Below are 25,925 nucleotides of genomic sequence, written 5' to 3'. Positions count from 1 at the left end.
TTTTTACTTAGCAGTTTTTTTACATAGTAGTTTTACTTACTTTTTCTTCTTCAGGAGCAGCATGGATTTATAAACACCGTCAATATCAATCTCCAGTAATCTGTAAAGTTTGTTGACCTCTGCTTTCACCTGCAGCAAATATCAAACAAAATATCTTCAAAATCCTCAAAGTAAATGTAGCTTATATATATTCATTCTTTGAAAATACTGTAACTGGTTTGAAGATAATGTTTTTTGAGATTTGCATGTAGTCTGTATAATGGAAAATATCTTTTGTCAAATTCATAGTTTTACAGTTGATTGTACCAAAGTCACAAACTGACCTCAGTTGAGTCATAATGAGCAATTACTTGGTACTGTAACCTTACCAGTTGATAATAATAACATCTTACAGTCAAGGTAGACACAAAGAAGTAAAACTATTATAAAAGGTGTCGTAGGGCTAGGAGTAGAGCTGATGTTTCTTTTTTAAAAGTTGTAGGCTTTTTTTGAATTAAACATCAACACTACTCAAGTAACAGAACACTTTGTGTAGAAGTATTAGAAGGAATAAAGTTCCAATGTTGCTTCAATTTTAGCTTTGTAAAATTGATAAAGTGAAGACTTGGTATGAAAATATCATCTTCACCAACTTTTTATATCTGTACATCTGCTCTTCTTCATGGTGTAAGAAACCTGTCTATCTGTCTGTTTGCAACGTCGTTACTAAAACAACCTCCCACATCTATTTACAATACACAGCAGGCCTGACAAGAGGGGAAGGAGGGGGTTGCAGGGGGTACAGCCGCAGGGCCTGGGGTAAATTAAGGGAACCAGTGTAGTATGGGATAAAGGCAAAATAAAAACTTTGGAAAAGGGAGCCTGAAGTCACAATTGTCCCTGCAAGGCTGACCTTGTTCTCGACGCCACTGTATCATGAGTACGACATTTCTCAAGTCGAGATGAAGACTGACCTTATTTCCGATCTTATAGACTTGTTCTAAGTTGTTGCAGTTGGTGTTGATCATAATGGAGTCAGTATCTCCGTAGATGACATCTAGATTCATCTAGAGAGTGAGAGAGACGATGCTTTAGAATTTGTTCATATGAACCTGCAGTATCTTTGCTATAGAAAAATCAACATGGATGTGTTACTATGGTAACAAATTACCACCAAAAAAAAAAAAATAAATAAAGTAGAAATTGACTGCATCAAAGCTACTAAAGACCTTGGCTCTTGATTTGACTTATTCAAGGTAATTTATTTTGAGGTAATTTGAAAAGAATTTTCAAGATAATATTATGACCCTATCTGCCAAAAATAGGAATCAATTAACATATTTCAGTTGTTATCCACACTTACAGCTCATCTGATTCTGATCATAGTTAAGACTTTGGTCACATCCCTCCAAATAATATATCAACTTACCTTCTCCACCATTTCCTTGGTGTGCATCAAGATCTATGAACAAATATGAAATGAAGATAACTCAACTGATGTAACGATAACTTTCAAACTGAATGCACGTGAAAAGTAGTAGGTGCGTCCACCCGAGAAACTACCACAAAGACGAAAGAAGAAACACTGTTGTAGTTTCAAACTTCATGATCATCACCTCTCTATTTCTGATTATTTATTAAATACCAGTTTGATACAAATGCCAAGCACATCTTGGGCTCCTACTATTAAGATGGCAGTGTGGAACACAAAATGATCATATCTGTTGCTATTTGAATAATTGCCGAGTCCAATTACTGTTCCAACATGAACTAGATTTGTCTGTTACTAACCTCTCGACCTTTACTGGTGACAAGAGCAGCCAGAGGTTTCGCATGGAACCGTGAATGGGAGAATCCAAGGCATCCGTACATGCTGTTTGCGGTCAACTTTAAGGCCTTTTGTCTAATGTCGTACTGTAAGATAGAATATGTGAACGGGTTTTGGTTAAAACAAAAAATCCAAGTTCAATAATAAGAAATTTTTGGTCTGGAATGGGATTTGAACAAGTGAAAGCAGGATTACAAACCCTGAGCTCTACCAACTAAAATCTATACAGCCCCTATTTGGTCATGTTCTCTCTACGTTAAACTATTTCTATGCTGTGAACTGTCAGTTAATAGCCACAGTACCTTGCATTCCATGTTACCTGTCAAAAGAATGTTATTTGTTCAAGTGTGTTTGATTGCGGGAGAATTTTCAATCACAATCAGCTTTTCATTCGTGGATATTTCTTCATCAAAGTTGTTGTGTGACCGAATACTAGAAATTTCTCATCCATTCACTCATGCCGGTTTGGGAGCGACCACTCTCCAAGAAATTTCCCGAATGACATTTTAAAGATGGTGATGAGAACCTCACCAGACCAATCAGTCCCGGTTAAAATACAGTATAAGTGATTTTTCAACTTTTGAAGCACATATTCACCTGTAACTTTAAATCTTGATTCAAGTCTGGTGCTTTCATTAACTGTTTGACTTGTTTACGTCTCTCCACAAGTCGTCGGATCTCGGTCGGTAGGATTCCGGCTTGGAGGTCACTGTCGGGCACATTAGGAATATACTCTTGGTCATCGGCAGTCTAGAATATGGAAAGAAAATATCGTAGTGTCAACAAATATATTTGAAAGCTATTTGTTCAATGCTGAGAATCTTAGCATTACTTATTGAAAATTATAAGACTGAAATTTACAACTTGCAACATACTATGTTTGGCTTTGGGAAACAACCATAACAATCCATTTTAAAAACAAATACTTCAATTGAAGTTTGCTGAATATTCATGAAGTAGATTCAAAGCAAGCTATGTTTATCACTATGTTGAAATACCTATTCCAAGTGTTAGTCATAACTCATTAATACATTTACCTGGGTTAAGCTTTTGTTTCCATTTCTGCAACAACTAATGGCTAAAGGAAAAATGAATTTACTTTGTTCATTACCATATGCTTATCTTTCAGACAATATCTTAACAACGACACTATTAAAGTAGCTTGAGGATTCTGAACATTGGCAGATGCCCTGAGGGTCCCTTACAGCTGTGGGCAGAGGTAGGAAATGGAGTAGAAGGATTTAATAGGATAATGAGAAATTGGAGAAAGCCTAGAGGCTTTATAAACTGACCTCTTCTTCTTTCGGAGAGTTACTGATGGTGGTGAAGCAGATGTTGTATTCTTGGATTATTGATGGGTAGAGACTGTTAAAATCTAAAAGGAGGATGAACTGATCATAGAAACCTGCAAAGAAATTGAAACATACAGACAAGTTGACCAACAGCCTGATAGACATGGTGACATCACTCAGTGGTATCGATATTTTGAAGGTAGAATAATCATAAATGTGTGTGTTGCTTACCTTTTTTCGGTTCTAACACCAAGCCACCAGAGTATGCCGGTTTCCTTCGAGCTTTTCGACTGGTTGCTGGTCTTTCTACTCCACCCTCCATGTCATTCTCAACATCCTTCATAAAAACAATTTCAGATAAAACAAAAAAATGTATTACTAACATTGAAGCACACATCGATATCATTGAGTAAATGAAGCACCATTCTCATGAATGATAACTTTTTCTCCAATATTCAACAATAATTTGTATGGCTTATTAATGAAACTTTTCACCAGGAGTTTTACATTACGTAAGTGAAAGAAGCTCTGTCTTCAGAAAGCATCAGACTGTGAATATTTTCTCAACATAAGAAAACTGACAGCATTTTGAAACAAGAGAAATGTCCAGTTAGATATTAGACCATCGATTTAAAGGGTCTTCCTTAAGTCTCAATTTCGACATTCAGAAAAAAATGACAGAAAAACAAAGGCCACAACCCCAATTATCACATGCCACACAGATATATAGGGCAAAAGTATGTATATTTTACATACAGATTCACATGGGGTATGTTTGTTATCCTATTGTGCATGTGGAAGAGTGTAAGCCTTTTAGACTTGATGTGTTTCACATAAACATTTGGCAGTTTCAATGCCATGTACAATGCAGGACTGGATATCCTTACTTTTAATTAAGACTTTTCTATTTCCATAGCAACCATGAATATATGATTTCTCTATTAATAGAAATACAGTCATACTTACAGCAACAGGCGTCTTCTTTTTGAATTCTTTATCGGGACAGATAAAGTTCTTTTCGTGAAACGCATGCAGCAGTAGATATTCGTTTCGCTCCGAACGGCCTCCCATCAATGTACGCGACTGAGTGAAGAAAGTGGAAACAATTCTAATGAGCATTACTACTCATATCAGTGTTGGATTTTTCTTTGAAAAGAATGTGGATACTTTGATGTGATACTCTGGATTATAGCACTTTATTTACATAAAGCACAACTGCTATCGAGGGCGCTCTTTTGAAATCACTTTGATACACAACATCTAGTTACCTCAATTCTCAGGGATAGATATATATTCTGTACCCTAAAATAGCATGTAATAACACATCCTGTAAAATGTAATCTCATTACTCCATTCATTTTTGCAGCCGAATAAGTAAAAAACACTCCTCGAGACATCAATGACTTTACATTCATTTCTTGTAAGCTAAGAACATCCACTATGAAGTATGTTAAATCACAAGAGTTGATAGAACAGCTTGAAAAGCAACAACATGCTTTCTCAAGATTTTTTAAGATCTGTGGTTACATCCCTGCAATAATAAAACAATTGTTTCATTTCAAGAGAATTTTATGTGAGGCAGCAAACCCCCCCTACCCTACCCTCCCCTTCAACACAAAAACTATGTAGACACAATAGGCTGCTTTCAGCCAATAATATTTAACTATACGATTACAATCCAGAACTCACCATGACGTTACCACAAATATTTGTGAGTTGCATCGCCAACGGTAGGACGTTCAGCTCGCACATTATCTGCAGAATGAAGTTCGTGTCCATGAGAGTGTGATCGACAAAATGAGCCAAGTCTCGTGAAGCTCTGGAAACAAAGAAGACAATTAGTGTTCGACCGATAATCGGTTAGACAATCGGCATCGGGCCGATTATCAGACAATCGGTAAATAATCGGCATCGGCAAAATCCATTGCGCTACCGATTAGTTGGAACCGATTATTACGTTCGACATAAAGGATTGTATTTTCCGCGCTTTTGATACACCACAACCACAACGGGAGAAAAAAATTTGATCATTCGATTCAGTGCTATTCACAGCCGGGGAAGGTGCGCTACTCTACCGTGTAACGGTATCGTAAGTCCCTCGCGCGAGTTTGTACAAATGCTGTTCGATACCCTATCCAGCTTTGGCAGTTAACATCATGCAGTATACCCGCGTAACAACACAGTATACCCGCGATAAGCTTAGGGGAACGACGTATTTTTTTACTTTGCTTGTTGCATCTAACAAAAACACCTGTCATCATGTTACACGATTGATAAGAAAGAAAAATTGTCTATACTAAATATAATCACCAAATCAGTATACTTTTGAACCACTTTGGCCGTATCACCGTAGGTGAAAACTGGAAAGTGAAAACAATAACAATAGGCTTTGTTCATTGTGAGAACTACGTACATTAGGCTAGTCTGGCTGAAGAACGGTTGAGAAAATGCGCCCAAGATTTTACAAATGGCATAAAATGATGAAATCAAGGCTCCAAATACACCTAAAAATCCATAAACACGTTTGGCGACATTCCTCAGAAGTTCTACTGCATAACAGTATTTTTTGATTAGGCAAACATTCTTACGCACATTTTTACGAAAAACCCTATAAACTTTTTTTCCTATGTACCATACGTGCTAACAGTAACTAAACTCCTTACCGCAACCGACTAAAAGCAAGTCTGATTTCCAGTGACACGCCGCGACAAAGTCAATGGGACTTTAGTGTGTGATTTCTCCCACATGTAGTTAAGTCAATGGAGAAGCGTCAAGTTTTACCGCGCAGATGGTTTATAATCATTGAAAACTTGAAGCCAACGTTCGGGATTGTTTTATTTTTCATAATAAAATAAAACTGTTAGCAAACTGCTTATCCACTAAAGAGCCTGTGTAAGAATATGTTATAAGTAATGTGGCGTTACATTTCGATCCTGCTAGGATCGAAACGTCAGCCCAACTTACTCTTAGGCCTGCACATTATTTTTTCATATCAGATTATATATCTCGATATCAGCTAACGAAATAACGAATATTTTATTTACGTCCGATATACTTTTTACTTTATTTACGTTGGACTTGCAACACTGATAATGTTTTTAATTGCAGTTGTAAAACCTGTCCCTAACTTTTTTGTTTTTCATTTCGTAGCCAATGGCTACTATTTCCCCCCTTCTGTAGTCTGTACAGTACCGTGTTGTGGCGGAATTGCAATAAATTGCGACTCCTCGTTATAATCGTACATCGCCCTATGTATGTATTACAGTGTTCTTTACTTGCTCCATTAATCTTTACTGTGAAAAGTTAAGTCGTTCATTTACAACTTTGATTGTATTGGCCTAGAAGTTGGTAATCATGCATAACACTTAATCATACATTAGGCCAGTTCCACGAAAATTTTGAAATAATCGGTAATCGGCCGATTGTCACAGGAAATAATCGGTAATCGGTAAAACCGATTGTCATACAATCGGTCGAACACTAAAGACAATACAAATTCCAAATGAAATATATTTACTTATATAATTACTAGCAAACACCTTTTTTATTAAAAACCAACCTCATCAAGCTGTTACTAGTCTTTACATGTAATAGAGATGTTCGTACAACCGCAACCATCAAAAAATCTGTTTCTTTTTCTTCTTATGAAATCTTTCAATACATCCAATGAGTGCAGAAGAAAATTTTTACAGATGAATTCCACATTGGTATATTAGTAAGGTACAGTTGAACTCAAACCACAATATATAACCATAACCATACATTAGATGATGCTAAATGCATCTCCTGGGAGGAAAGATTTAAATATGACTAACGACGGTGCCACAGTTAAGTTCTACTGATATTTATAAAACATTTCCGTAGCTGTTAGAATTATCTTCTCACCCATACATATTCCTGATATCTTCGAAAGGTATATCTTGTCTCGGTTTCTTCAAGAGCTGATTGGTTAATTGACTTAGGTCGTAGCTCTTGCTTCGAATCAGCTCCATAGCGGATATTTTGATGTCACAGATGAGACGACCACATGTTGCATTCTTTTCGGCGAATGCACCCGTCCTTCCTTGAGGGCCTCCCTATTAGAGAGAGAGAGTCAGAAATATAGATTAGCCTCAGTCAATCTGAACACTTTTATGATTATCCTACTCACCATGGCAACCCAGCACTACTAGCTGAAACTACTTGCTCTCATGAGGAGCTAAGTACTATTGCATTCAAGCAAAATCAACGGAACAAAAATTGCAGCACTTCAATCTGTGTTGGGGCAGCAAAACATGACATAACCTTTAGGATAGCTCATCAAAGCGATAAAAAGTGCTTCCATTTTTCTTCTTTCCATCACCAATTCCTTAAAGTTTCACTTTAGTGGTTTGCCTTCACTTACATGCTATATTCATTTTATGGCCAAATATAATTGAGATTGGAAACATGAAATGATAAATTCTATGAACAATACAGACCAAATTGTCTCATATGTGCACATGGTGCAATAAATATGTCATTTTTATTTTATAATAGCTACAGACTGCACTTGCTTCTTAAGTTTGTCTTGAAATTTGTTAGACTTTCATATTTTTTTCAATATATACGTGACTAATATTTTAAGTACTTCAGATTTGTTTCATTATCTTAATCTGCTACAGATAATAAATATTTAAATATCATAGAATGGAGCAAATTTGACACCAAACAATCAAAAAAGCAAAACTGTTATTGCAGTTAACACAAACAAACAAATAAACATAGTAGCTAATAACAAATCAATCAATAAAGGACTAGCAAGTAACAAATCAATAAATAAATCTACTAGCAAATAACAAATCAATCAATGAAGGACTCACAGCTAGTTTTGGCATGATACTTCTTTTCAGCCTACCAAGCCGTGACCAATGTGGGACTTTATTTGCACTGATGCGATGAAGTAAAACATCCAAGTCAAATCCATATATATCGTGACCCTGAAAAATTAAAAAGAAAACAAAATAGCAAAATTAAGCTGTTAATTGAATATGTGTCTTCTGAAATCTAGTCAAACATTATTCAAAACAAACATAGTGAGAAATAAGGATTTCTCTGTGCTTATAGTTTCATATTTCAACCATGTGATGTCATTTTTGATGGTTAGATAGATTCTTCATTTCCACTTGTAAAGAACTAGGGCCCAAAGTAAGGAAACTTTCCGTGACAAGTATCGCATGCATAAATGTTTATTGCAAACTTATGAACGGATTCATGAAAGTGCTTCATACAAAATTGATGTTTCCTCCTTTCACCATAGCAACCTCCTAGAAACCATGGAGAAAAATACCTCACACTGTTTCCATGGAAACTTGCACTAGTTGCCTGGTTGGATACTATGTGAGGTTAAACGAGGTAACACTATTTGGGGATATGAAAAGAAAGTAGCTGATTTGAATGACACATAGCATGTACCCAAGGTTCCACCACATCATGTCTTAAGGCCCGGTCACACTACAACGATATGTTATCGGAATACGGTCCGATTTTTCCGATTTTAGGCCGAAGAGTGAGGTTTGTGGTAATGAATGCAGTGGAATATTCGAATACCTACTCCAAATCTGAGGGGTTCTGGAACGGACTACAGTCTGAAGTGACGTCACATCGAAAAACGATAAAAATCGGAGGAGAAATCGGATAGCTATCCGATAAAAGGAAACGGAGTCAATATCAAAAGTTAGGAGAGGGCTATTCCACGTCGGAATGGCCCAACAGATAGCAAATCAGGTCCTATCACTGTGGCTAGAAGACCCGAATGAAAAACTGGCTGTTTCGATTCCTCCGGGAAAATCGGATAGTATTCCGATAAAAAATCGGTATAGTGTGACCGGGCCTTAAGTCATATGAAAAGAACTTTACACAGGAGTTATTAAAAACACATTTTCATTTCTACTCACAATGATTACATCTGGGTCAAATTTCTGGATTCTTGCCAAGAAATATCCGAGTAAAGCTCTTTCATTTGGCATCACTTCAATGTTCTTGTCCTGAAAAATGAAACGAAAACTGTGATAAAATCTCCTTCAGTTTGTAAAGATTTTATTGTTAGCTTTCTGCAGTTGAAACCTATTATTTAATAACTCAGTCAGAAGGAGAAAGGAAAATTTTTCTTAAATATTTAAATGTAGCAAAATTCAAACATTATTTTGGGGATAAGTTATGATATTAATCTTTGCTGGTCAATTTTTCTTTTCTTCATTAACAAAAAAGTTAAATAAAATTCAACGTTTGTAATGTAAAGGATTCATTGTCCAACCTTTCTCTTTATAAGATCTCTGAAGTCAAATGGAAACACACAGTCACTTGGCGTAGTGATGGCTGTAAAACAGAGTTGAGAAGAAAAATATTTAGTACATTACAACTGACCTTTTCTTTAAACAAGAATTTTCTCATACTTTTATTTATTGTTTGTAAAATTATGAAAAAACTCAAGAAGAACATGAAAGTGGTATTGGCAGAACAGTTGAATGTTTACTAACTTTCAGTTGATATGAATATATCTTTGGCAGAGAAAACTCAACCTTTCGTCAAACATTCGGAAGTGTTTGACAACTGCATGTCTTGGCGGAATAATAGAATAACAGCTGTTCCATGTATTCTCCAACTATTATTTTGGAAGTTCTGTAAACATGCTAACGTGTCAACTTACCACACAAATACTGCTGAAAAGGAGGCTTAGGTGACGTCTTATCTACAGGAAAGCTATGATGAACCATAGCAGATACAGCAAGAACCTAAAATAACAAAACATAGTGATCGTAAAATAAAAAAAATAAAAAAAACAGAACAGAATTTTTCTAATACATAGATCAAACAAAACTATATGAAGTTTGTCATTGAAAGAAAGAAGATAAACAATATGTCTGGTTGAAAACAATTCATATCTCTTTTTATCTTAATGTTTTGAACATTATAAAAAGAGATGTGGGCTAGTACCTCATTCTGGTGCGTCTTGGTATTGACAACAGTCTTTAAACTGATCGCCATGACAACAACTGGTGGTGGGGTGCCACCTGTATGGACAGATACTTGATCAGGTTTCATTACCACGGCTTCCACCTTACACCAGGAGTACTGCTGAGCGGCTGGCTCTGAAGAAAAAAGAATATCAGGAATAAGTGCTCATAAATGTGCTCATAAATGCTGCAATTGTATATATATACATTATCACTACATATATATACGTTTATGCGTCACCTTGAGTGTCTGAGTAAAATGTCAAGACAAAACCTTTACTTTTAAAGCCTCTCAGGTTACAAAGTCAATTGTCAAAGTAAGATCATAAATTGAACATTATTGGGCCTACCCATCCAAGCACATATCTCATAGGCCAAAAGCACATATTTTGTCGGCCTACCCACCCAAGCACTAATGATAAAGATAACTCCGTTTAGTTTCAATCAAAACCACATAGTTTATGTTACCAATGAGACTATATGATAGTTGGGAGAACGTTCGTTAACTGAGAGATAAAATAACGTTTAGAATTTAAATCACAGAAAACACTTACGAGGTAGTTTAATATCCAACCAGGACGGACCCTTCATCTTTCTCTCCATCAAGAATAATTCTAAAGAGGATGTCTTGCAACCAAAAACATGAGAAAACGTTTTCCCTTTCAGACCCTCTGGGAGGGGTGGGTATTCCGCCTGGGTGAAAAGGTGAAAGGAGATATGAAACCATTCAAACTGTCTCAAATTCATCACAAAAAAAAAAAGCAGATGTAATGCAAATTTTCCATTCTAAGACATTTAGCGCAATTCTTTCGAATGGAAACTAACTTACCCCATATCGTACTTCCAAATATTCCGATTCAGCAGGAATGCCACTTACGCTGAAACAATACTGCTTGGTGACTTTCTATGAAACAAAAGAGTGTTGAAATTGAAAAATAAAATAGTTATTTTAATAAATAACTGAATAATGATTCCTTCCCAAGACAGCTCTGTGCTAAGGGTGCAATTAGAATCACAGAATTAGCTGAGTTGTTGACAATTTGTATCTGAGTGCTACAATTATACGACAAGATAGAGAAGATCTTCAAAACTGAAAACAGAGTAAAAAATTATAGAGAAAACTATCTGACTTGATTATCTAGTGTATCTATTGTTTTTCAAGCCAATTCCCAAGTGACCAATTCACTATATGTTTAATTTGCTCATTTCATGTCACATATCAATACGGAACGCTGAGTGAATATACGACAGAGTCCATTTATTAACTTCTGTTTACTTATGAACACATATTCATGTTTCGGTGTGATGCGACTGTACATAAACATACAAATAACCCCTAGGATGAAATCTATCAAAGGCTTCATAGCCTAACATACAAACAACCCCTAGAGTAAAATCTATCAAAGGCATCATAGCCTAACATACAAAAAACCCCTAGGATACAATATATCAAAGGCTTCATAGCCTAACAAACAACCTCTAGGGTAAAAATCTATGAAATGCTTGATATGCTAACATACAAATAACCCCTAGGATAAAATCTATCAAAGGCTTCATAGCCTAACAAACAAACCCTAGGGTAAAAATCTATGAAATGCTTCATAGCCTAACATACAAACAACCCCTAGGGTAAAAATCTATGAAATGCTTCATAGCCTAACATACAAACAACCCCTAGGGTAAAAATCTATCAAAGACTTCATAGCCTCACATACAAATAACCCCTAGGATAAAATCTATCAAAGGCATCATAGCCTAACATACAAATAACCCCTAGGATAAAAATCTATAAAATGCTTCATAGCCTCACATACAAACAACCCCTAGGGTAAAATCCATTAAAGGCATCATAGCCTAACTTACAAACAACCACTAGGGTAAAAATCTATGAAATGCTTGATATGCTAACACACAAATAACCCCTAGGATAAAGTCTATCAAAGGCTTCATAGCCTAACATACAAACAAACCCTAGGATAAAATCTATCAAAGGCTTCATAGCCTAACATACAAACAACCCCTAGGATAAAAATCTATGAAATGCTTCATAGCCTAACATACAAACAACCCCTAGGGTAAAAATGTATCAAAGACTTCATAGCCTTACATACAAATAACCCCTAGGATAAAATCTATCAAAGGCATCATAGCCTAACATACAAATAACACCTAGGATAAAATATATCAAAGGCTTCATAGCCTAACATACAAACAACCCCTAGGGTAAAAATGTATCAGACTTCATAGCCTCACATACAAATAACCCCTAGGATAAAATCTATCAAAGGCATCATAGCCTAACATACAAATAACACCTAGGATAAAATATATCAAAGGCTTCATAGCCTAACATACAAACAACCTCTAGGGTAAAAATCTATGAATGCTTAATATGCTAACACACAAATAACCCCTAGGATAAAATCTGTCAAAGGCTTCATAGCCTAACTTACAAACAAACCCTAGGGTAAAAATCTATGAAATGCTTCATAGCCTAACATACAAACAACCCCTAGGGTAAAAATCTATCAAAGACTTCATAGCCTCACATACAAACAAACCCTAGGGTAAAATCTATTAAAGGCATCATAGCCTAACTTACAAACAACCCCTAGGGTAAAAATCTATAAAATGCTTGATATGCTAACACACAAATAACCCCTAGGATAAAATCTATCAAAGGCTTCATAGCCTAACATACAAACAAACCCTAGGGTAAAAATCTATCAAAGGCTTCATAGCCTAACATACAAACAACCCCTAGGGTAAAAATCTATCAAAGACTTCATAGCCTCACATACAAACAACCCCTACGGTAAAATCTATTAAAGGCATCATAGCCTAACTTACAAACAACCCCTAGGGTAAAAATCTATCAATTATATCGTGAGCTACTTAGAGATTTTGACTGTACTGATTGTATAGTAAAAGAGCGCTATCACAAGACAATATGCCATCAGAAAGAGACCCCCAAACACAGGTAACAAGACTAATATTAACACCACTACCGCATTGACATTAATAAACAAGCAAGAAAATTTTTTCACTGACCCTTGACCTATACTTTGTTATTTTGTAGTGCGTTGCCAGATCGTCAAATTCTTCATAAACGTCCGGCATTGTTACTTCCTTGTCACCATTCTGGAGCAGTGAAGAGACAAAAGGAAGATTTTCAGACATACCGCATTATTGTGAGAAAAAGTTATCTGCAACATAATTTTTGTCCGTAGAGATGTCTTGGGAGCAACTACCCCACCACTATCCTTTAGATCTCCAGCCCTAACCTGTGTGCACCCCTCTTCAACAACGGGCACCCGCCTTTTACCCTCTTCCATCAACCTTTCAAAGAGATTTAATGAATGTATAGAATTCATCCAGCATGCCAGACTTAAAGCAAACTTGCTAATTTTTTTCCATCAACCAGTTCCTCAAACTAGTAAGTTTACTTTGATATAATTTTTCGTCCACGTCATAAACTACGCAAAAATACGTCGAACAGAGAATCTATTTGTCTTTCAGCCTAAAATTTACAAAGTGAGATTTATCATTAGCAATTATTCTGATGAAATACCACTCACCTTATCTTTAGGTAGAAGATACATGACACGTTCGATGTTTTTCACCGTCACACAACAGCTGACATAGGCCTTTGCTTTTTCAATGTAAACCTTTCCAAACAAATAGACCACACCTTAGAAAAAGACAAAGTAAATTGGAAATATTAATGGGAAGAGAAAAGAAAAGAGTTTGTTCACATATTAGAGGCCGACACACTAAGATAATTTTTAACTAAATTTGGGTCAGCAAATGATAAGCTAATATATGACATCCTAAGATTGAAAATATATATATAAATAGAACTAAGTTTTGATTTTTGGAATTTGGACTTTGTGGACAAGACTTGATGATTTGTACGAAGTAGTTTTCTGAATATCAAAATTTCTTTATCAAAAATTTATTTAAACCTTGTGCCTGTAGTATGAAAGTAAATAAATGTAGATCATGAAATCTTTTGTGCGCAGCAATGAACACCTTTCCAACATTCTCATAACATCCAGTGACATTTTTCTCTAAGACACATTCATTACAACCAATGAGGACACAAAAAAATGGTTGGTTTTCAATGATTCTTGGTAACATAGTCACAGGTTGTAAGAGATAAATGTGTGTGTTTGCTGTCGTTTAATAATTTTCAATCAATACATTTAAGCAATTGCGAGAACACCAGCCAATGTGCAGTTTACCCTATATCACTAGGGAGTTAATGGTTATGTTGGGTGTTTTGAGGGCTTGGAAAATTGATGGGTCACAACTAACCTACAAAATCGTGACAAGCCCAGCCAAATAACAACATGGGTTGCCAAATCAAAAGTTTGGGTTTTTTATAGCCATCTTAGGAAATATCATTTCATTAAGCTGCGATCAACCATCGACGGTAATTGTGCAAGTAATAATCTTCGAGGGGGAATTTAACTGATGCAATAGCCTTTACCTGGTTGCTTGTACTGGTCTTCATAAGCATCTATCCAATAGAAACGTAGCACTTGTTCATTATCGTCATTGGTTGTCAAGGGCAACGCAGAGGAGTCAACTTGCACATCCTGTATTTTCTCCTTACTGTCTGCCGCTGTCTCCCTCACCGTTTCCCAACCAAGATCTGAAACAGCTGCTGGATTGAAGCTGAAACGATGAAAGATGGTAGGAAGGACAGAGTTATGTTAACTTAAAAGAGAGACAAAAATATGATCAAACAAAACTTCAAACTATTAACTTTCAAAATGAAATTTAAAATGTTGATAAGAGAAAGAAAGGAGATGAAGAGTGGCAGGCAGTTGTTAAGAATGATAGTAGTAAAATATAGCTACACATTTACTACATATCAAAATACTACATTGTGTTACATTAGTGTAATTTTCAAAGGAATAAAATGAGATGCCAAAATGACTTTTGGAGAGTTTTGCAGAGAATTATTAAACTGCTGTTACTTGGAAATAAACTTGTTGCATTTTAAATTTTCCGCCAGTCATGAGCTTGACTTACTTTGACTTTGGCTTTTCCTTCACAGCCGGAATAAACTTTCTGCCGGTCTCTGCGACCTTTGAATCAACATCTTCGACCTTAGGTTTGGCTTCCTCTTCCTGAGTTGTATCAGCTTCTTCAATTGGGGTGTCCATTTCTTCAATGTTCTCTGAAGTAAAATCCTGCATGCCTTTTAGCCAGATAAAAAACAAAAATAAAATATTTACAACTGATGATGGGATCTTTGGGGTAATGTATTTGCCAGAAAAATTAGCATTAATAAAATTCATGATGATAGGAATTAATTGTGCAATGAACATAGCATGACCAGATCACAGAGAGAGTATCTAGCCAGACAAGTAGGTTTGTTTTACATAAAACACACTGAGCTAAAAATATATTTCTGATATGTGGTAAATAACATGGTTATTAGAACTACTGTCCACCTACAGCCTTCTTCAAACAACATATCTCTCTTTTTCCTGAAATAAACAAAATATATAATCTTACAGATATTAAAATATTTTTTAATTATTCAAGTATTCAAGGGAATTTTTCAAATTTTCGTTCTTAAAGGATATAAAATTCCTTTTTGATTTATCTTTGAAAATGTGATAAATCTGGAATGTTTGCTTAGCTGTCAATATTTGCTATATTAAAAATATTCATCAAAATTAAACATTTCACAGATATATTATTTTCCTCTGTGAACAATGACTTAAATGCTATGAAGAAAAGGATAAAAAAAAAAAATTATCAGCTCAATTACCATGATGACATCATTTCACTCTACCATTGCCAGATGCCTACAAATAATATGACCAAAGTTGAAAGATGTGCAAAAATTTCTGCTTTTTTGTTAAGCAACCAAATTTTCAGCCACTGGTAATATCCTATTAATCCAATGAATGGGTGGGGTTTGGTAAAATTTCTTTCAATCACTAAATTCTTACTTTCAGAATAGTCCTCAATTTCCGGTTCTGGTTCCATCTTAACTGACTGCTTGAAACGTTTCTCCGGTCGTGATTTCGGAGACGTCTCTGGCTCTCTTTTTATAGCCTTTGGTCGGAATGATGAGGTTGGTTCTGGGGTGAGGTCAGAGGTCATATTTCTGGGAGTCATGCTATAACCTGAACCTCTGGTTGGTGTATACGATGATTTGCTTCTGCTGTTTGTTGTCAGATAAAAAAAGTTAACATAGCTTAATTTTCTTGATATATTTAATTCACAGTTCCAGGATAAAACGTATGAGAATTAGATCATTGCAGTTGTGAGTCGAATATTACAGTCACATGAAGATGTAGTTGGAAATTAGCTTGGATAGGGAAACAAGAGCCCAAGGGCACTGTGGTTCCTTGCTTGGGGTATATGACAATACACATAATATTATCAAGCAAGATTGGGCTGAAATAGTCCAAGTAATTGTCCTACATGTTCCCATAAAGTAACCAACACTATAGCCAACACTTTTGTGATCACCGTAAATGTGATCAGATTTTATATCAAAAGGCACTTTTGAGATCTAAATACGGCGTCGAAAATGTAAGAAATATAAGAGACCTACAAGAGTGTCAACAGATATGATAACAATGGTGACCTCAGATGACATGACCTTGAAGTTTCAAAATGTTCCACCACCCCATTCACAACTTGTCCCAAAATATCAACCGTGTCACACCTTGGCATTGAGATTTAATTGCATTAAATGTCAAAAAATTAACTTTTGAACTTGTATGTAACTTTACACACAAAGGTCACCCGGAGGTCAACCAATTGACATTTTTGATCGGTGAGACCTAAATAGAGCATGACTGTAAAAATTCAAACATTTTTTCTTTGCCCATTTTCTCCCCCCATAATACTACTTTTTAACATTAGCTGACCTTTGGTGACCTTGGATCACATGACCGTTAAGTTTGAAAATATTCCCCTATACCATTTGCAACTACTCCAAAAATATCAACCTTGTCACACCTTGGAACTGGGAGTTATTGCATTAAATGTCTGAAAATTAACTTTGACCTCATATAACTTCGCACACGAAGGTCACACAGGGGTCAACCTATTGACATTTATGATCAGAAGGTACCTTTGACATCTGAAAATAGCATCGAAACTGTAAAAAATCCACAAAACACGAAAAGGTCACCAGAGGTCAAATTGAGGTCAAGGGTCACCCAGATGCAGGTCGACAATTGGACTTCATTGAAGCAACTCCCAACTCTAACGGACAATTTGTTCTCAAGTTATCGCAAAAATACTAGTTTTTTATCATTAATTGACCTTTGGTGACCTCGGATCACATGACCGTTATGTTTGAAAATATTCCCCTATACCATTTGCAACTACTCCAAAAATATCAACCTTGTCACACCTTGGAACTGGGAGTTATTGCATTAAATGTCTGAAAATTAACTTTGACCTCATATAACTTCGCACACGAAGGTCACACAGGGGTCAACCTATTGACATTTATGATCAGAAGGTACCTTTGACATCTGAAAATAGCATCGAAACTGTAAAAAATCCACAAAACACGAAAAGGTCACCAGAGGTCAAATTGAGGTCAAGGGTCACCCAGATGCGGGTCGACAATTGGATTACATTGAAGCAACTCCCAACCCTAACGGACAATTTGTTCTCAAGTTATCGCAAAAAATACTAGTTTTTTATCATTAATTGACCTTTGGTGACCTCGGATCACATGACCGTTAAGTTTGAAAATATTCCCCTATACCATTTGCAACTTGTCTCAAAATATCAACTGTGTAACACCTTGGCACTGGGAGTTATTACACTAAATGTCTGAAAATTAACTTTGACCTCATATAACTTAACATACAAAGGTCACCTTGGGTCAACTTATTGACATTTTTGATTGATGAGACCTAAATTAGAGCATCAAACTATAAAAATTCAAACATTTTTTTCTTTGCCCATTTTCTACCCCCAAAATACTAGTTTTTTGACATTAATTGACCTTTGGTGACCTCGGATCACATGCCGGTAAGTTTGAAAATATTCCCCTATACCATTTGCAACTTGTCCAAAAATATCAACCATGTCACACCTTGGAACTGGGAGTTGTTGCATTAAATGTGTGAAAATTAACTTTGACCTCGTATAACTTCGCACACGAAGGTCACACGGGTGTCAACCAATTGACATTTTTGATCGGAAGGTACCTTTGATATCCAAATCTAGCATCAAAACCAAACATTTTCTTTTTTGCTCGTTTCCTCCCAAACTAAGCACATTTTTTCTAATGTGACCTTTGACCTTTTGACCTTTGTTTCAGATGTAGTTTAATCTCCTGATTCCAAAAAACAAAACGAAAAGTCTGTACAACCATCCTAACTCCGACCGAAAAACTTTGACCCCATATAACTTCGCACATAAAGGTCACACGGGGTCAACCTATTGACATTTATGATCAGAAGGTACCTTTGACATCTGAAAATAGCATCGAAACTGTAAAAATCCCAAAAACACGAAAAGGCCACCAGAGGTCAAATTGAGGTCAAGGGTCACCCAGATGCGGGTCGACAATTGGATCACATTGAGGCAACTCCCAACCCTAACAGACATTTCGTTCTCAAGTTATCGCAAAAATACTAGTTTTTTATCATTAATTGACCTTTGGTGACCTCGGATCACATGACCGTTAAGTTTGAAAATGCTCCCCTAACCAGTTCACAACTTGTCCCAAAATATAAATCTTGTCGCACATTGGCACTGGGAGTTATTGCAGTTTTAATATTTTCGGTTTTTGGACCATAACTGACCTTTGGTGACCTTTGTGGGCACCAAAAGCAATAGGGCACACCTTCTCCATATGGCGGATCTATAGTCCAAGTTTGGCCTCAATCCAACATTCCCTTATTGAGATAGAGCGTACCCAAGCAAGTGTCACAGACACACACACACACACACACATACATACATACATACATACATACATACACACACACACACGCCAACCTGACTGCATAGGTTCCTTTTGCTAAAGCAAGGAACCAAAAAGAATCAGGACGACTTTGATATTTCTGGTTACCTAACTATTCCTAAAGAAATACAAGGGCTTTTGCCATGGAAACCAGGCATTCAAAAAGTAATTGAAGGAAACTGATGGGACCCAACTAAGACAAGTATCAGAAAAACTTTGCATGTAAAATTTAAATCGTTTCAAATGACAGTAATATTTAGCAATGTACATTGCTTAAGTAATTTTTTTGATGTAGCAAACACCATATGAAAGCATTATTCTTCCTTGCAAGCAAGCTCCATTTAAAAGATGGTGTTCCATTATAAACTCCCCCCCCCCCCTCAACAAGAAAGCAAAGGAAAGCTGTCTGTAGTAGCTGAAAATATACATTTAAGGGATAAACTTACCTTGGAGTTTTACTCTTTCTTTTAATTGACTTGGGTTTGATGACTGGTCCAGTCTAAGAAACAAAAAAAAAGAATTTTCCTTCATTAATTAATCTATACATGAAAAAAAATGGGATATAGCCCAAATGTTTCTTTTTTCAAAAGTGTCACAGGGACCAATTAATATAACTAACTCTTCCATGACACCAGGTGCCTACAGGTTTCTTGCTAGACTGGTTAGAATTAATGCCAATAATCTGCTATATAAATATTCCACTGATCCACTAGATGTAGATAACCCAATATCTCAGGATCCATTTGCTATAAAGGGCTCTTACATATCCAACGATAAAAATAATAATGAAGACTTCACATGGTTCAAAGAGACTGACTTCGGTCAGCTTGCGGCTTTCATAAGCCAATGAGGCTTCTTTGCGAGTTCCTGCTTGCAGGAGGATCTAATAAACATACATACATACATACATACATACATAGATACAAATTACTTTCATAGGATGGCTAGAACATTAAGCCAGTGATCTGCTAGTTCCAAGATCTCATTTTGCTGCTAGATGGACATTCCTTACCTCCTGTTGCATCTCATTAAGCATTTCTCCCAGCAAGTCATCGTCCTCTAACTTGATATCTTTCTCAGCTTTCTTTGGTTTGGACGAACTCATGAGAAACATTGAGCGTATGTCATTTTTCCCTGTTGGTTGCTTAGACAACTGAAGTTTGAATAAAATAAATAAAATAAAATAAATAACTAAATAAAAAATATTATTTACAAATGTCAATTTATGTACTTTAGATCATATGAAACCAACATCTCATAAGAATAACTAACAAAGACAGAGGAACAATAAAGTAGAGTACAGATGTTCTTTGTTGCATTGTGGGAAGTTTCTTTGTCGTTGGATGTTGCATCTACTCTTTTAGTTTCTGAGCCGCTACAAAGACCTGCTTGATCTTTGATTTACACAGGCTGTCTGACAAACTGTCTGAATATGTTAACTTTCGATGTGTGAAGAAAGATCGACTGTAGAGCACAGATACGCTCAAAATAGCATTGCATGGGACTTTTAATGTTGTAACAATTTTTGGGAGTACTGAGCCATTACAAAGCTAAACTAAAAAAGAAAGGTTGGTTAAAAGTGTTCGTAAAATCTCGCAGGTTGAGAAAACCAGCAAATTTGAAGAAATCTAATTCAGGCTGTGATACCAGCATGCTATTAAAGCATAACTTGGCCAGGAAAATTTTTACTCAATCACAAATATCAAGGACTGAAATAGTGCAGTTTCTCAGGCTGTCTGTGTTACTTCAATAAGGGAGAAAAACCAGGCCGAGGTTCAAAAAGCCATTCTGTAAAATTTAGGCCTGGCACTGGCAGCTATTCTGTGGCACTTAAAACCTGTGTGAGGTACTTTATTAAAAACCTGTCTATGGTATTTGAAGCCTGTCTGTGGTTTTGAAGCTAGTCTGTAGTACTTAAAAGACATTTCTGCCCTTCGGAAAAACCTGTTGAACTCACATGATTTTGTTTCTTCTTTGCAGAGTTCTTGCTCTTCCCTGAGTTCTTCCCTGAGAACGAAAAGTTTTTCATACGGTTGAACATTGCCGATTGCTTCAGATCGAACCTCAAAGAATACTTTTGTATGATGTGGTCAGAAATCTGTTAGCTTATTTATTCCCATGGTATACAATACTCTACATTATACAGCTCACTATTTGACGTTCAACATCAGGGAATAATTTTAGTGTAAAATTTTTGCATAACAGGTTTGAATTGCTATGAACTCTCTTATAAAATACTATGGATCTGTGTACAAAAAACGCTATGCATCTTTGCACTTGTATAGCTATTTGCCTATCATGAATAGCATTGTGCGATGCTGGATAACTTATTCACTGAATAAATTATTCACTGCATAAATTATTCACTGAATATATTGTTAACCTGCTGGTACTCATAATGACCACACCATTCAACGATTAAGTGTGACAAGTCTAGGTTGATTGGTCAACTTATGGAAAGTGACAGACATTCCCCAGGTTTTAAATATACCCCGTGGCAATAAATGCGACAAAAAACTTTCAACGTAGCTTCTGCTTAACCATCCCTCTTTGACGACAGAAAATTACTCCGTAAATACGACCGGTTTGTTACTTTAAATTCTAGAAATCTCTTGTTAAGGAATGCAGTCATAAAAGATATATATATATATAAGATATATGCAAATGATCCAATTAGTTTATAACTATAACCAATTCAGTGAATAATGTAGCTTTCAAAGTTTCTGTAGCAGTTTTGAAGACTCTGAATTTTGCCTATATAAATTACTGTGTGTTCCTGTGTAAAACAAGAACTGCTATACATTCTTGGACTTGTATAGCTCTTATAACATGTATTACTATGTATTACTGTGTGTTTCTGTGTTAAACAAGAACTGCTATACATCCTTGGACTTGTATAGTAATATGCCAATTTTGCATAGCATTTTACATAGCATTTTGCATAGCACTTGCAATCCTATCCCGGATACATTATTCCTTGCAATTGCATCCATCTCATACCTTTGTTTGGGGGAGGCTCATCTCGACCCACCAAATCATCATCAAATATCTCTCGCCCATCTTCAATGTAGCCACCACCGTCTGTGAAATGAAAAACCATATCGCATCGAATAATTGATCTAATGTAGCACAAAATAAATTGGTTTTGAAAATTGACCATGATTGCTAAACACCTGAAAAATTCTTGTCTGTGTTGCTTACTTGTACACAAAACTGTGGTATACTATTCACAACACAATCATCCTTCCTTTCACACCCGGATGTCTACTCAGATGTAGTGACCTAGTTACGCTAGTTGTCGAAATACCTTGTAATGTACAACTGTAGACTCAAACTCACAGATCCCCCTTTGACAGCTGTTTTCTGTTAACAACAGGTGCTCATTTTTCGTCACATCCACAATGATTTTGTCAAGATTGGTTACGTGACTTGAAAGTGGGCAGTTGTAGTCATCAACACCGCACACCGCCAGTCGGAAACTGCTATATGGTGAGTTCTCCTACTGGAGCAGACCTGACTCAAAACTGGCTAATTCTCGATCAGTCTTTATCTTTGATTTTCTAAGTTACAAAATCGAGTTCAATCTGGTCTTGTTCAGTCGGGCAATGTTCGACCGTTTTTACAATGCTAACTTATCACACATTATTCATGTGAGCCCTGTGTATCAAGAACATTGTCTTATGCTTCCACCTTTCTATATATATATGTGAATTAATGGCTTGCTTGTAACTTTTACTCTCTATTCTACCAAAGTACCTCCAGTTTATCTGTAACACCTGTCTACTATTTTAACACCAAGGCAGCTGAATCATCAATCCCTAATCATAATCCACAGCAGAATCTTGTGCTAAGAATTGCAAACCACATTGCAGTGAAATCCTAACAAGGTAAAGAGAAAGCTGGGAGCAGAATGCACATACAAGTCAACACAACATACTACTGTTAGCTCAGAATCTCATCTAACAAAACGTTCAAGGTACCTTGAATCATTTTTGATTAAGCTTGAATCCAATTTGTCATATTAGTAACCATGCCAACGTACCATCATCAACAATCCAATCATCTTCTTGCCTCTTACGCACCACTTCTGAATATTCGTCTTCATCGACGACATCGTAGACGTTTTGTAGATCGTCTAGCTGTAAGGTAAAACATGTTTAAAAGAAAATAATACCCAGAATGCTGTGGTATATCTACCTTCTTAATATTTTTCCATGTAGATATCCTCAGTGACTCAGTGAAGGGCGAAAAAAATGATTCTAAAACTCACTTAAGCACCACTGGGTATGGGTGGTTTCATGGAGGATTAAATACATTTGAGACATTGTGCAACTTCATAGCCAAGCTTTACCAGATCACACCAGCTGTGAAAAAGTATGTTGTTTTATACTGACACCAAAACCTGGGTTTTTCCAGAGTTTCTGTTACCCTGGTTCTGACTGATCAGGATGGAAATCCAACCATGCTGTTGTTTTCATTTTGTATATTACTTACACACTGTCCAGTACCTCAAAATGCCTTCCTGAGACCAAGTATGTTTTGGTATCACAACCACCAAGGAATTCTTTGGACAAAGTTTTTCAAATCCTGTAAACATTTCACAAGTTTTAACAATTTCAACTATATGCAGATAATAACAGGACAATACCAACTGCAATAATCTGATTACTGTACATGCAAATCATCAATCTACTGCACTGTTTTTGGTACAATAATTGAAACCTAGACATTATCACCAGATTAATGACCAGATGCCATCTCCTTAAATTCTCTCTAATATGTGGTAACTATTTAGTTGTACTGTAATTATAAGACAAACAATGACATTAAACTACCAAACATTTGATTAAATGTTCAAAAGTTAACATGGTCTAGGCCACAAGTGAGGATCCAACAACCATCGAGCTAAAAATACTCACATCATATGCTTTCTTTCCTGTTTCCTTTGACTGTTTCAGTCTTTCTAACGCAGCCAGTCTGCCTGCCTTCTTAGCACTCACTCCTCGTTTTCCTCTTCGTGCAGCCACTGGTTCAACTTCTACAGAGAAAGGAATAAAAAATCACAATGTAAACAGATTAATTGATGTGCAAATGAGTCAGATAGATGTTTGCATCTTGTGAAAATTAAATAAAGCAAGACTGACAGGTTTTTGTTAAACATATCAGGAGCGGTGGCTTATTACATTTGTCTGCTCATGACTAGGGACTAGTAGTAGTGGTGTGGTTAACTTGATAGTCATTTCTGTAGTTCACTGTCAGTTTGATCATCTCGTACTATCTTGTTGCTTGTCAGGGTAGACTCTCTACAGAAAAGAACAGTTCATGCTACTGCTAGGCTTTTTGCCTAACCAGCCTATATATCCTCGGACTCTTGGAACATTTCTACTTTTCTGGTTAAGAATCTAAGTAGACCTACGCTGGTCTAGTATAAATAAATATTTTTATGCTAACAACATTAGGATAGTCTCCCACTCCAACTTTCCAAGTGTTGCAAATACCATTTATGTTTTCCACAGAATATCAATGTGAAACACATATGTGCAGGACTTCACTGGGCATTAAAACTAAAAAATGAAGTAAACTAAGTGGGTGCAATGACAACTTTTTTTTATTATCAATATCCCAGTACCAGGCTACAGTACAATTAGGGATTAGGCCTACTGTAGGCCTAGAAATTTTAGGTGCCACAGCTGTTATAATATAAATATAACATACCATCACCAGCATTGCCATTTTCGATATCTTCTTTAACTGGATACATCTCCTTTCATCCCTGCATTGGCAAGCAGCTCACCAAATTCAGCTATTTTAGCCTTTGCCACTGCTTTGTTACTCGGGCTAGGCCTAGGTTGGAATTCTTTGTAAGCGCTAGTGAAACTGTACGTTAGGTAAAACGTAGGCAGGCAAATGCCTGTCCTGGGTAACGTTTAGGCCTAACTAGTAACACTAACACTAGTAACAGGCAGTAACTGAATTAGTCAATAACTGGTAAAAATACTTAGTCGAAGAAGCTAGATGACGATTCGTGTTGTTTTGGTGTCGTTGCGTACGTATGATGTCGGATAACACAATATCAGATACACTGCATCCGTTTCACATTTGAATATAACTGCAGAGATCTACCTAACTTTTTAGTAAATATTAGTATGCACTTGTATTGTCATACCTTTGACTATATGGTAATTATTACTATTCATAGGCCTAGGTACGGTATACAAGCCAAGCTAACGACGTACCAGTGCACTTTTTCATTGCACAATTTCCCGCGGAATTATTTTCAACCATTTTCGCGCAAGATAGGTACGGAAGCCTATACTAGACATTAGATCGTCTCAGTGCACACGTATCACGTTATAAATTGAAGAATTAAAGCTTGCACAATACATTGAAAATATATTAAAATATGGCATTTTTGATGTTTGTTGAAGTCGGTACAACGAGAACAATTTAAGTTATTTTCGAGATGTGACTGTCTCGATTCTCTAGACAGGTGTAAGTTGTCTCTTCTAGATATCGTTTCTTCTAGATATCCGTAGAAAAGCTGATTGACACTTCCCACCTAAACCGACCATTAAACATGGGGGGAGATTACAATGCAAGGAATATAGGGTTTGATTTACATTTCGAAATTCCACATTGAAAACTTGTAGTCATTAGTCAATACATATATTTTGAATTGATTGTACTTTTAATGAAATTTGATCGATATTATAAACAAATAACTTACACGTTCTTATTTCTGAACCTAAACATAATGAAACATTCCCCGTATGGTACGATGTGCGATGCACACATCATACAGATAATTCCGCACCAGAACTCCCTCAAAAATTGGAATTTGTCGTTATATGTATGCTCAGACTCGATCGGTGAATGCGACTATTTTC

The 25,925-nt window shown here is 36.2% G+C and overlaps 1 protein-coding gene across 2 annotated transcripts in view; it reads right to left on the bottom strand.

Moving 5' to 3' along the window:
• LOC139975124 (DNA polymerase alpha catalytic subunit-like) overlaps positions 1 to 25,730 on the bottom strand; it is a 36,744-nt gene extending 11,014 nt beyond the window's left edge. For both annotated transcript variants that reach the window (XR_011795670.1, XM_071982755.1), the window contains exons 1-29: positions 24,754 to 25,730; positions 23,958 to 24,076; positions 23,081 to 23,177; positions 22,039 to 22,119; positions 20,996 to 21,045; positions 20,051 to 20,191; positions 19,485 to 19,537; positions 16,046 to 16,260; positions 15,114 to 15,282; positions 14,566 to 14,753; positions 13,652 to 13,764; positions 13,125 to 13,214; positions 10,903 to 10,977; positions 10,628 to 10,766; positions 10,054 to 10,208; positions 9,767 to 9,851; positions 9,374 to 9,435; positions 9,015 to 9,104; positions 7,941 to 8,057; positions 6,985 to 7,175; positions 4,789 to 4,918; positions 4,066 to 4,182; positions 3,331 to 3,436; positions 3,100 to 3,212; positions 2,405 to 2,557; positions 1,771 to 1,893; positions 1,409 to 1,441; positions 954 to 1,046; positions 41 to 129 (exon numbers count right to left, since the gene is read on the bottom strand). Coding sequence is in view for 1 of the 2 variants with exons in the window: in XM_071982755.1 (XP_071838856.1) it covers positions 41 to 129; positions 954 to 1,046; positions 1,409 to 1,441; positions 1,771 to 1,893; positions 2,405 to 2,557; positions 3,100 to 3,212; positions 3,331 to 3,436; positions 4,066 to 4,182; positions 4,789 to 4,918; positions 6,985 to 7,175; positions 7,941 to 8,057; positions 9,015 to 9,104; positions 9,374 to 9,435; positions 9,767 to 9,851; positions 10,054 to 10,208; positions 10,628 to 10,766; positions 10,903 to 10,977; positions 13,125 to 13,214; positions 13,652 to 13,764; positions 14,566 to 14,753; positions 15,114 to 15,282; positions 16,046 to 16,260; positions 19,485 to 19,537; positions 20,051 to 20,191; positions 20,996 to 21,045; positions 22,039 to 22,119; positions 23,081 to 23,177; positions 23,958 to 24,076; positions 24,754 to 24,799 (3,233 nt within the window). In the remaining variant the exon portion in view is untranslated. The remainder of the gene's footprint in view (positions 1 to 40; positions 130 to 953; positions 1,047 to 1,408; positions 1,442 to 1,770; positions 1,894 to 2,404; positions 2,558 to 3,099; positions 3,213 to 3,330; positions 3,437 to 4,065; positions 4,183 to 4,788; positions 4,919 to 6,984; positions 7,176 to 7,940; positions 8,058 to 9,014; positions 9,105 to 9,373; positions 9,436 to 9,766; positions 9,852 to 10,053; positions 10,209 to 10,627; positions 10,767 to 10,902; positions 10,978 to 13,124; positions 13,215 to 13,651; positions 13,765 to 14,565; positions 14,754 to 15,113; positions 15,283 to 16,045; positions 16,261 to 19,484; positions 19,538 to 20,050; positions 20,192 to 20,995; positions 21,046 to 22,038; positions 22,120 to 23,080; positions 23,178 to 23,957; positions 24,077 to 24,753) is intronic.
• Positions 25,731 to 25,925: the final 195 nt, after the last annotated feature.

Source organism: Apostichopus japonicus, chromosome 10 (assembly GCF_037975245.1).
Source record: "Apostichopus japonicus isolate 1M-3 chromosome 10, ASM3797524v1, whole genome shotgun sequence".
NCBI classification, from domain to species: Eukaryota; Metazoa; Echinodermata; class Holothuroidea; order Aspidochirotida; family Stichopodidae; genus Apostichopus; species Apostichopus japonicus.
This window is presented reverse-complemented; position numbering and strand designations above follow the sequence as displayed.